General features: G+C 36.7%; 1 protein-coding gene across 8 annotated transcripts; it reads right to left on the minus strand.

The window, feature by feature from the left end:
* Positions 1-418: 418 nt before the first annotated feature.
* Positions 419-11,119, minus strand: LOC148743624 (uncharacterized). 8 transcript variants are annotated; one of them, XM_088728614.1, is made up of 6 exons: positions 10,629-11,116; positions 7,922-7,999; positions 7,724-7,778; positions 6,256-6,452; positions 5,896-6,040; positions 419-4,948 (listed from the first exon to the last, which is right to left on the minus strand). In XM_088728614.1, exon 6 carries the CDS (start codon positions 2,193-2,195, stop codon positions 1,077-1,079), a length of 1,119 nt encoding a protein of 372 aa, XP_088584740.1. In that variant the 5' UTR covers positions 2,196-4,948; positions 5,896-6,040; positions 6,256-6,452; positions 7,724-7,778; positions 7,922-7,999; positions 10,629-11,116; the 3' UTR covers positions 419-1,076. The 8 variants fall into 8 exon arrangements, with proteins under 8 accessions (XP_088584740.1, XP_088584742.1, XP_088584738.1 ...); XM_088728616.1 differs by lacking the exon at positions 10,629-11,116 and adding an exon at positions 9,777-10,582 and having other exon boundaries at positions 6,256-6,423; XM_088728612.1 differs by lacking the exon at positions 10,629-11,116 and adding an exon at positions 9,777-10,579.
* Between the last annotated feature and the right edge of the window lie 2,045 nt (positions 11,120-13,164).

Consider the following 13,164-nt stretch of genomic DNA (forward strand, 5'->3'; position numbering starts at 1 on the left):
AACCATTTCTTGATGTTATAGAAAGGCAGCATATTCTTCTCAATTATTTTAAGACCTTGAGTGTTGGTCCGGCCGGGGCTCGAACCCTCGACCTCCCGCACATCAGTCCAGCGCTCTATCCATTGAGCTAACCGGGAGGCGGTTTAATGGAAAATGGAAAATAGAATGGAAAATAGTTCGTTACCTGCTATTTACTTTGCTGTTCTACCTTGTTGAGTTCATAGATTTCGAATAACCAGGCCAGATGATATCTTTACAATACACTGTACTGTAAAGAGTGTGAATGGTGGGTCAGGCAATTTCTCTCCCCCACAGGTGTGTAGTTTATGAATGAAAATAATCCGTTCTTAGTGTCAAGAGTTTAAGTTCCTTTCCACATTTAGAAAACATGTTGGAAACAGAGAAGAAATAAAGTTGATTTCAAATAGCATTTTTAATTTATTTACTTGTGTGGCTCGGTATCCAGCTACAAAATGATAGCGGCATTAGATCTGACCAACAATAAATACCTTACGTATATGAGCACGATCCTTCGCAGTAAAGCACTATTTGAGCAATAGTGAAAATCAGACCTGAAAAAAATTTCAGGCCTGTACGGGATTCGAACCACTGACCTCTGCGATACTAGTGCAGCGCTCTACCAATTGAGCTAACAAGCCAACTGGGAGCAGGCCATCAAATTAATTCGACATAAACCCGTAGATGATAAATCAAACAACAACAAACATATGAAACATATGTGTGAACTGCGGTTATGAGTAAACCGCATTCGACCGAATTCTCATAACCGCAGTTCACACATATGTTTCATCTCATAACCGCAGTTCACACATATGTTTCATCTCATAACCGCAGTTCACACATATGTTTCATCTCATAACCGCAGTTCACACATATGTTTCATATGTTTGTTGTTGTTTAATAAATACCTTGCAATGTACATTTGGCCAAACTGAATATTTGCGAACCTAACATAGCTCCTTAACTAACCGCATACAAAGCTTTGTTTTTGAGTGTACCAAAAACACTGCTCATGCTGGGTAGCCTGTGAACAGGAATGAAATTCAACCATTCTTCTATGGTATGGCATTAATATGGTCCAGTAGATCTAAGTAGAGTTGGAGAGCTTCCTCTGCTGTTGTAGCTGGCTCTAGACCTTCATCCTCCATGATTAGATCGCAGAGCTCTTTACAGTAGGGACATCCTTTCGCTTGTGGTTGCTCGGCACACGTATCCTGTGCGATTTCGATTTCGTCGATGTCAACAGGAGTCATGTAATCTTGAGTCTCAGCTGATGCTGGAACGAAGTAGAGTACATCTGGCTTTCCCGACGGAGATTCCACATTGCTAGACGGTCGAATTCGGTGAACATTCCATTCCAGTGCAGCTGTGTGTAGTTCACTTTGTATGACATCCATGAAACAGAACTTCAGGCATTCGCGGTGTATTATATCATCATCGGGATACAAACCAGAATCTCTCAAGTCCTTAAAAAATGTAATCCACCATTCTGCACATCCTTGCCTCAAACGTCCCCACCATGCTTCAATTCTTTGGTTTGCTGTAGATTTCCCATACATGAAACTTTTATCACCTGCAAAGTCGTCACTCATGGACCGCCGAAAGAAACGCTGAGTAGCTGCTAAGTTCCTTTTCTCAGATCCCCTATCTCCACGTACAATCCTTTCCGTACCTCCTAACTGTCTTGCATAGTCTGAGAAATATTGAGCTACTATACGAGGGTCGTTGTTCGAAGATGCAACCTCCAGCCATAGGATCCTTCGACTAAAGCCATCAATTGCACCATGAATGCAGAATCCAAACGGTTTTAGTTTGTCGTAGCCGTCAATGTGCCATAAGTAATTTGGTCCTTTACACCTGTAAATTCGTCGTCGTAGTCTATGCTGTGACCTATGCTCCACCCCTTCAGGATCAAAAACCCTCAAAACATGTCGAACGACTTCCCTCGTAGTAGCAAGACCGTGCTGATTGATGAGTCTCTGATGCATTGCTCGATATCCGAGAAGGCTTCCACTCCCCTTGAGTTCCTCCTCGACTGCTTCTACCACCTCATTCAAATTACTTCCACGCCGACGTCTTGTACATCCAAATCGTCTGAGTATTCTAATGACTGGAAACTTCTGAACTCGACCCTGTTTTTCGTTATTTTCTAGATGTCTGAAAATTGGGGTCATTCACCGGTGTTTTGGTGGGGGGTATAGGTAATCACTGGAAACTTCGCAAGAACAACCCCGTTTTCAGCTATTTTCTAATTTTTGGAAAATTGGGGTCATTAACCGGCCTGTTAGTGCGGGGTGTACAGGTAATCACTGGAACCTCGCGAAATCAACCTCATTTTTCTGTTTATATTTTCTAAATATATGAAATTTGGGGGTAGCCAGTGGCTCACTCAACCCTGTTTTATTAGTCATTTTCTTTGCTCTTCACCCACCCTATATCTAAAGTTATGTCCTGTGTTTGCAGCGACGACTCAGTATCAGACTGGCGTATTTATGACATAATACATTGCAGTTATTAACGATACATGTTGGATTATGGTTGTCGCCATACGACCTCTGAGCGTGGCATCCAAAATCTCAGCTGAATTTCAAAAGGAGGTCCCATTCAGACCTGCCAAGTGTTCCATCTTTGAAAACAAGCGACAAGCTCAAAATCGGTGCGACGTAAAATACCTCATCAAAAAAGTCATGAACAACTGTATGATTGACAGTTATCACAATCTTTACAATCTATCCAAAAAAGAAATAAATATTTAATGCTACTAAAAATAATCTCCCTAGCAAGTGTAGTTAGCTTCGTAACTGTAAAATCAGAGTTGATTGTTCAGCTCAAACTAAGGTCAAAGCTATTAGTGTCCATCAGTGATTTGCCTTTCTCTTTTCTCCGAACGCACGATTGCTCTCACATTGAATATAATTAATTCAATACAGTACAATTCAATTTTTTTTAAAAAACAGCAGATATTTACTATCAGAAAAGAAATAATGAGAAGAAACCAAGGAAATTTTCCCTCAAAGGTGATTTGTATTAATTAAACGACGATATTTTATAGTTGTGAAATTATTTGCAACGAATCACCAAATTCAAAGTGACTTTACTATGGCTACGTTTCATAAGAATATAAACCATATAAGTTCGGTCCTGGTGAAGTACACTTAATATACTGATATGAAACTTGTTCAGTGGAGAGCATTAAAGATAAATGATGTGTTGTTTTAATCCAATACGTGACAAGTCCGCAGTAACAATTTAATTTAATTTTTTAATATACTCAATTTTATTTATACAGGTCTTAACATAATATACAAATTAAAGATAAATTAATGATTATTTAAAAAATAAAAAATTCAAAAGATCTGAATAATTAGGTCAGTTTATACAGAATTCGAAGATTCCTCATAAAAATAAACTGCCTCAACGAAGAGAAAAAAAATTTTTACGTATAATATAGTAGCTCAAATAGTATAATTAACATGACAATAATTAATAATTAATTACAAAAATCTATCCTTATTTCCATTAAATTTGTTTTGATAAAATTCATTAATACTGTTCTTAAATGATGAGAAAGATTCAATCATTCTAATGTGTAGTGGAAGACAATTCCACAGGTCTACAATATGATTAAAAAAGAAAACTTAAAAACATCAGTTCCAGAAAGGCCTTTCCCCAGTGTAACTTCACCATTTCTGATGTTATATTTAGACGTCTTAAAATTTACACATGACAAAACAATAAATTAATACAACCTTTAAGGCATTTAAAGAAAAAGCAAATAAAAGCAAAAGAAAAAGCAATTCCTTGAAAATGAACTATAGAGTTAACATTCAAAAGTATGCTTAAAGGGTTAAATGACTTTCATTAACAAAACACTTTCTGGCTCCAGCATAATACTTGGTCTTGGCATTTCAATCAAGAGTGTATTCTCTTAGGCTAATTATTATCACTTAGGTTCTAGAATCAATATTGGGTCATTCTCTTCACTTAGATTATACTATTTAACATTTTATTGTAATGTAGCTAAATTGATCAATGATTTCATTTCCATTGATTGGTCTAATGCGGCATGATGTGAATGAACAGTTGCATTTTGGTTATACCTTTATGGAATTAAATTGACCTAACTTTGATACAGCAATCTAGCCTGATTTCAAACCAGATGGAGGGATTTTAAAGTTCATTTATCAGTGAAATGTTCAGCAAATTAATTTAATAAATTTTAATTAATCAAATTTGTGACTGCAAAAATACCTTAAATTTACTTACAGTAAATTATTACCCTAAGACTTCCTTCAGAGCTCAACTAAGGCAGATGATGGAACTTTAGACAACTTTCACTCATGACCATTCTGCTCGCTACTTACAAATGTTTGCATATCTAAGTAAAAAATTAGCAGTGAATTTTGGTTTTGAGTTGGCCTCAGTAGAAAAACAACAAATTATTCATAACATTCTAGCAAAAGCCATGTCTTTGAGGAAGTAATTACTGTAACTGTTTTGGTCCTTAACTGAGCCCTTTTTACACAGTACACAATCCTTGTTGACTAAGTGTAACTAAAATAACAGAGCGAATGGCCCCTGGTAAACAAAATGGCTCCCCAGAATGCAAATTTGCACAACACTCAAAGTAAAGAGGGCCATGGGCAGTGCGGATAATGTTCTTTCCCAGTACTTGATCATTATTTAAAACATCACTGTAATTAATTCTGTTTCTTAACTAAACCAGAAAAATTCTATTTCTGAAATAATTCATACATGCATTAAACTGAAATTTACATTCCTTTAGTACATTCCATTTGTAACTCAAACCATCAGTTACATACAAAACGTGGTTGTTTAATGACAACTTCTGCAGTTTTTTAAATACTGTATTTCTTGTTGAAAAGGTCTTGCACATGAGCAATAGTAAATTGCTGATTATTTGCACCTATAAAACAGAAAGTGAACAACAGCCTTAATATGTAAACAAGATATAAATGGTAGCTACATGTAAGTTTCACATGAGGATTCTATTAAATGGCCCATACACTTCTTTGTGGTTCAACTTACATACATGTACCATAATTTTGAAAAAGTCACAACACCTATAACATTAATGTTTAAAAACTCTGGAGTACTTGAAAATAAATTATTCTTGGTATCAAAACCAGTCCCTGTCAAATAGGATTTTGTACTGTAGTCCCATGAGATGCAACCCCTCACTGAAATTCCTTGTCTCAGACTCTAAGGTAGATGGCAAAATTGTTATATAGGTGACTCAATCAAGACATTGTCCTGTTTGCTAAGATCACAGCAGTGTCCGCATCTTGATCTTACTTATTAACATCATCTTTGATGCAGCTCTTGAAGACATGCTCCCTTCCTTGAAACAAAGTGCCAAACTGTTACATTCATTTTTCATAGTTCTTAGCTTCCATTAATGGACACTTCACGAGGTCCACCAACACCCACAAAAAGGATGTTTTATGTTCCAGTTTTCCCACAAAATGGCAAACCTTAAACAGTGAATGAAATATCTGCAGTGCTCTGTTTGTAAGGGTAACTCATATAGGGTAATTGCTTTATTAAAATCTTAATGTATTGCCTGCTAAGGCGAGGGCAATCAAACACTAGAAAATATACACAATGTACACTATAAAACAAGAGAGAGGCAGGACTGGGGAGGAAAACGGTTGATCAAGTGTTGGTTAAGAACCTATCATCTATTATATGGCCACAATCCACAATTAGGATATTGGCTGCAGATGCCATCTTTGGTTTAAAATGCAAAATAGTACACTCGATTCCATATTCTTAACCTCACTCAAAGTGAATAATTATGGTGAACTTGTCACATAAAATTTCACTGTTTGAAAGCAAATATTGTCTTCTTACCAAAATATTCTCGAAATTTTATGTTTATCTCTTGATTAGTTGCAAGAAATGCTGTTCCAGCCCTAGATCCAAGGTTGTACATTTCACCACTGATATCCAGGTATAATGTGGATGTCTGACAACCCAAATCTTCAAGAACCAGGATCTATACATGCAATAAAATAAGGCAATTAAAAAGGTTATATTATCTTCAGTCTTAATTATTAAGATATAGGTCTGACCCGAAAATACTTCTTTTAAATCCCCTAAGGAAATGCTCAATATGAATAACTCATAATTACCGTTAGTATTATTAATGTTTTTTGAAGGTAGGCATCTTAACTCTATCAGGGTGAACATACACAGCTGTATTAATAGTACCTCTTCCAAAAGTTTCTTTCTGTGTCTATCAATTAGTTTTCTTTTCTGCTCCTCCGTGAGTTCTGATACTTTGACATTTAATTCTTTATTAACTTTTGCAGAATCCACAAACTTTTTTTTCTCCATGTCACTTCTTTCTCACCACTTTTCAGATGCTTTCTTATTCTTCTGTTGGTAGGTAAGACCTTTACATTCATCTGCAACTCAGTAAAAGAACATATATGATTCATGAAAAATATATGACCAAGTGCACTAATCACATGCATTGATGTCAGTCAAGACCACATTACAGCCACATAACACTTACTGATTACTAAATTAAAGATCAGTCATTTCCCAACAATGAGCTATCAACACATTGATGATTCAAAATAATTATAAATTGTATTGTGATCTGCAATAAAGCCTACATTTGACCACTTGAAAAATGTCAAGGTATCAATGAAAGGCCTGTTTCCTTTCCAAAACTTCATGCAAGCTAGAGCAGTTCTGAAAAGAATGTCTGAGTGAGAAAACAATTACTTTTATAGGCTACAATAACACAAATCAAAACCATTGTTCCTAATATTAATAGCTATGATGTCAAGCAGTAACAATACTTAATCATGACATTACGCATTATACAACATAATGGGTTGTATGCAACTGACATTACTTACAACCCATTATACAGGTTTTAGTCATTTGTCAGGCAGTGCTGGATCAACTTGTATTGGTATGCATGTATACACGTATTTGTCCTGAGACCCCCTCCTATCTGGAAGAGAGTCTAGAGTAGACATACAGGATAGCCCCTTCAGTGTTGTAAACACTGGTATCAATGGGGGTCCTGTTTACCACCCATCCCACCCCAAGGGAGGACATCCATCACACAGTATTCTGGTGCGTGGGAAATTAACGTCTCCTGCCCCTAACGCTGCAGGAGACAGGACCTCCATTTCATTGTCCCTATCCAAGAAAACTAGAATATCTAAACATTTCTTTATGTTATAGAAAGGTAGCATATCTTTCTCAACTATTTTAAGCCCCTGAGTGTTGGTCCGGCCGGGGCTCAAACCCTTGACCTCCTGCACAAACATTGTGCATTTACAAGAACTCATAACCATTACATTAAACAGTAAACTTTGAATTAATTTGAGAAATTTGTGATCCTTACAGTGTTGCTATCGATTTACATGTGAGTATAGTGTACATAAAAACAAACATGAAACCAAAAACTCAGGTTTGACAAGGAATGTAGATAATAGCTGGAAGCCAGGGGGAAATAGGCAGCTGTGCACTTGATTTTCCAGGCTGGAAAACTATCTAGGGTCTTAACAATCTGTAGTAATGGATTGTTATAAACCTGTCTGTGAACTGTCAATTTCCGTCTTTTAACGATATCGTCTTTATCCCTGCTTTAAAAAGTATTTGAATCCAGGGCCATACCTACAGCTGTATTTAATGCTAATTCCTACTTATAACTTACATTAAGCCACAACTGACTGCACCTATACAATGTAGTAAGTATGGATAAAACAGGACTGAAATGAAAAATAATGACAATATCAGCATTGTAAGAAAATGACTGAGTATCTGTAAATCAAATATATTTTCCTTCTAATACAAGTACCTGTCTTAAAGAATTCAGCACAAAATAAATTGTAAGAATTTGGTCCTTAGACACCTTTGAATCTTTTTAATGTGGCATCTGCAGAAGAAGATGATACTTGTGGCCTTTTTCTTTTCTGATTCCCGACCACTTCTGCAAAAATCATTCAGTGTAAGTGTTATATTACTCATTATGCTAAAATTAGTAATAATTATCACTGATGACAGCTGAATAAACATGCATAAACTATTTTTAATTATATTAATTTTGATCAAAGACCATAAAAGTGTTATCATGAGGAAAAAGGAAGAGGAGAGGAGAAAGAGGAGGTATGCATCAGAACTATTGAGAAATACTGCAATAATGCCTTGCCACTAGTTACAGTATTCGTACATGCTTGAATATAGTATCTAATATGCTTTAGACAACAGACAGAGGGAGCAGAGTTGGCGTGGTGGTGAGAGTGCTCGCCTTCCACCAATGTGTTCTGGGTATTATTCCTGGACCCTGCATCGTAAGTGGATTGAGTTAGTTGGTTCTCTACTCTGCTCTGAGAGGTTTTTCTCCGGGTACTCCAGTTTTCCCCTCTCCTCAAAAACCATAATCATTTGAATTTACCTCATTTACAGTTTATTTGGATTTATACACAACCCCACAGGCTGTTCAGCTCTAAACACTATCGTGTCTAAATAAAGGTGTTATTATCAGGGGTTTCAATAACAATACTTATAAGCGGCCACTGAAGGTCTAATTGACAGCTGTGACCACTAAAATCACTTTTTATTTTCACTAGTGAAATCCAAACAGATGGCAGGAAGAGGTCCTACAGGTACCGGTAGACCGCCGGTAACCGCTCTTTATGGAAACTCCTTTATCATTATTATTATTATTATTATTATTATTATTATTAGACCTACAACAGACACCCTCTACTTCTTCCTAACCTAGGATAAACCAAACCTTGCTTTGACAAAATGAGCTTGTGGGTTTGCATAATAAAAACACTAATAATAATAATACAACTATCTTAAATTCGTACAGTTGTAGTCAAACAAAACAAAACAAAACAAATAAAAAAAAATTTTATTCATTAATTACAAATTATAATTTCATGTTGGCTTCCACCCGCATGTAGAAGAGCCTAATCGAGACAGGAAGTGACACGCAAGTTTATTGGAAAAGACGAAAAATATTTTACAAACAATACCAGCTGTTGCCAAATTTAATGATGGTATCAGTCAAAAATATTATTATGATACAAGTGTAAGACGGCCAAAACGGTCGACGTAAGAACAAAAGATCCGAGGGAAGATTTACAAGTTTATTACACAGCAAATAAATGCAACGGTACAATAAAAAAAACGGGAACGAGTGACACTAAACAATAAATAAGAAAACAAAGTTCCAATGAGCCAAATGATGTAGCAAGATTAAAATGACTTAGGAAAAAGTACTTAACAGTAAAAGATAACCTACAGACAGAAATAATTCAGTAAAGAAAGGAAACAAACAAAGTACTTGAAAACAGGAAATTGTGTGACAGAAACTATCAAAAATAGTGATTGCTACACCAGGCATGAATTCAACAAAGATTACAAGCTAGGCTTAATATTCAACTTGAGCTAATACAGTATAAAACAGTGAAAGGAGAAAATGAAATTACTAGTGTAATGAACCCATAATTTGGTTCTGAAAACACAGGAATCATAGCAACAATGAATTGGAAGCAGGTAAGCAAAATATTACAGCTGCTAAACGAAAACAATTGAAGTTCATATAGCAGAGAAAATAAATAAGATACAGTAGTAAGATAAAAAGAGTATGTGGCTAAACTAAGCAAATTCTAACCCGAAAATCACTACAAAAATACAATGGAAACAACTACATGCTAAGCTTAGGGCTCAAACAAACATAAAATACTGAAACATACCAAAAGCTAGTATAGCTTAGAATCCGCTTTAAAGACACTCTCAGGAAGGCAACAAATCAACTGAACTCACCGAGCAAACAGTTGTAACTTATAGTAAAATACAGGAAAAGGTAAAAATAACTTAAAACCAAATTTGGGCTAGGAGCGATTAATTAAACAGGAATTACATAAGGGAAATCGGCAATTAAACAGGAATTACATAAGGGAAATCGGCAGTTAAAGGAATAATACAATTAACACATTACTAACAGAATTAACACATTACTAACAAATCGCTAAAATTCCATAAAATAGAATAAACAGAACAAACATGTTTTAAGTAGGAAATAAGCCTAAGTGACTCTGTCACACAAGAATGGCAACGTGGATAACACAGAAAGTAAAAGTCAAATCGTGTTTCAGAGCTGTCTAAATTTTAATTAATTGGTGCATAATTTCGGTGACGGCCAATGTAGTCATCAGATTTCAATAAAACTTCCGCGTTAATTTATTGGATGTTCTCTTTGCATATGATCTTCTTATGTTTTTAATGTTTTCAAATAAAAACCTTAAATTTTAGAAATCGATGGATTACCTTGAAATGCAAATACACATGTATGATGAACGTGAATGATCTTGAGCTTGAGTAATTAAAGCAGAGTTAACTGTCTGATAGTATAGAAACTGTACCTCATCACGATCTAAATAACATCCAATTAACTTTAAGCGTTAGGCTATTATTGACATATAAATGCATCTACGATGTATACGAATTGCTAGTTTTGTTTGATTTGTGGAATTATTGAGATAAAATGCGGCACAACCTGGTATAAAGCTACAGCCGAGGTTAACCAAATGATTTAATAAGCTTACCTGGACTTGTGCCTTCGTCAAACCAGTGTCCGTTGACGCTTTTAAAACCATCTCCTTGTACATGGTTGCCGTTCCAACCATCCCTCCTGCAAAAAACCGCTCTAAAAGACCTCTCTGTTCATCTGAGATACGAGTACGTTTCGCCAATGTATTTCCTCACGAAGAAAAACCACTATCTCGCTGAAGGCTTACCAGACGGCATGTTGTGGAATTTGTTACTCGCGGGCGAACGTGGATTATTCCATAAAGCGATTTCATTGGCTGCTCCAGACAATGCCTCAAATAAGCGGCATAAGACGGCTCAGATGGCCCAGACGATCATTTCACTTGGGTACTACCCACATTCTCAATTGAGAAATACCGGGTGTTACGCTATGAGAAAATGTGACACGGGTGCTTCAAACTGGCATTTTCGTTTACTGATAAAATGAGTTGCAGAGAAAAGATGTGAACTCTGCAACAGCATTGCTTGTCGTTCTCCTCATAGGGATATCTACAGCTCGTTCATAGCTATAGTAAGAGTGCACTGTGACTTCAACAGACGATCCAGAAAACAGGAAACAGTAATTATACCTCTTCTTGCCTGTTCAAGGCGGATTGAGAGCAATTGGGCATTCATTCCGCATCAGCCACGCTCTATAATGTTTCGTCATATAATGCATTGCTAGCTTTGGACCCGACCTTATTTGAGGGGGATAGATCACTATTTGGCTACCTTCTTGGAAAAGAATACTAAATAACTAACTAGTTGAGTTGATTTTTCAAAGCCACTGTTTCGAAAATGCAAGTATTTGATGTAGGTTTACCGACTCGCAGTCGAGTCTGCGGTGTCAGCTGGTGCAGTGATTACTCGAAGCGTTTCTTGAGTTCCGAGCTACGTAGAAATGGTTTTATTTCCAGATGTGAGCTTTTTTCGGACTGCTGCCGGGAAAAGGTGCGTGCGAAAAATATGAACGTGCTCCGTGAGTCGTAGTCTTACAACCGGCACGAGTAACTTAACAAGGCACAGAAGCCTCTGGAGAAGAAGTAGTCTAAATATAAAGATTCCGAACGTTGGCTTTTACAAATATTTCAGCGAAAGTTGTGGTTTTGCAGGTTTGACCCTTATAAAACTTCCTTTAAATAAACAAATATTCGAACACAACACTTTTCTTTGTCGCACATCTGCAGTGATGTATTATGGGCTATGCCCTTTGCAGATCTTTCGCTTTTTTTTATACCTAAAATGAGCTTTATCGATATCCCCCGAAGTACCATAAACATTCAATTATGATACATTCAATTATGATAGGAGTTAGATAACTGTTTACTCCTGTTTCGTATATGTAACAGACGACCTTAGTTCTTGAAACCACGTGCTTCATAGTCCAATTTTTTATTTTTGCGTTTTATCTCAGTAGTCCTCATTTGGAATTAATTAGCGTTATTCTGCACGTGAGAATCATGTTTCTGAACTAGCAACATTGCGCTTACATTTGGTTCACGGTTCGGTTATATCCTCGGAGACCCAGGGGCTGAGTCGATTTCAAGTATGGGCATGAAGAGCCCCTGGGGACATTGTCTTACAAGACTAGTTCTAAACGGTCGCAGTCGTTCTGCCATCTGATTGGTGCCAGAAAATCTTTGTGTTTTTCTGCCCTATCAGAGTAAGGTGTACTTTAGAAACCTTTCGTGTGTTTTAACACGGACATATATCCTGGTAGCTCAGTTGCTCGCTATGTTTGTTTGGACCGTGCGACGGAGATTTGCTTGAAGTGAAAAGTTTCCGTCTCAACAAACAATGTAAGAGAAATCGATCATATTGTCCGCGAAAATTTTTACCAGAAATTATACTGAATAGTATCACAGGTATCACTAGAGAACGTGTTTTCAAGTTTGCGAGGTTTGTATACAACACGATGGTTGCAGTCATTGATATGTCGCTTTAAACGTTAGACGAGATTTAAGCTTAAATCTTTCTAGATTTTTTACATAATTTGCTATGACTGAAACTTTGCCAATCCCGTGAAGTTATTTCGTCGCACGGGCCACGCAGGTATGTCGAGCAACTGGTACTAGCGTATCTTTCCGTGCGTGCCAAAATCTAATCCAATCTACGCTTGAAAAAAAAGAAAAGCTAAGCGTGGAAACTGTTGTTTATTAGATGTGGGTAGATGACCCTGTACTACTAAGCTGACATTTGCAATAAAGCAAACCCGCCCTTTCCATCCAATATTTCTTGGTCTTTGGTTTTGTTTTTCCCATTGAAAGCAGCATCGGATCGATTCCCAATGATCAAAGGTATTTAACTTGGTCTTCAACAATCGACAGAAGAGGTGAAATGACAATGACCAAGGGACTAGAAGAGAATCCGTGGTCTTCCCAGCTCAAGAATTTCAACACTGTAGGCAGCAGTTGAAAGATTAAACTCTTTCCAAACCACTTCGGTAACTACCCGAAAACATCTCTCCTCACGATGTTCTCGTTAATAATTTTTTGTGAAGGTGTAGTCTGATCGTCCGGGTGAGTGTAGTCCTGAGAAGGACTGTTGTCGGTG

The sequence above is a fragment of the Stylophora pistillata genome, chromosome 1 (genome assembly GCF_964205215.1).
Source record: "Stylophora pistillata chromosome 1, jaStyPist1.2, whole genome shotgun sequence".
NCBI classification, from domain to species: Eukaryota; Metazoa; Cnidaria; class Anthozoa; order Scleractinia; family Pocilloporidae; genus Stylophora; species Stylophora pistillata.

Coding starts and splice junctions, on each gene's coding strand:
- LOC148743624 (XM_088728632.1), bottom strand. CDS start 2,195: ATGACCCCAATTTTCAGACATCTAGAAAATAACGAAAAACAGGGTCGA.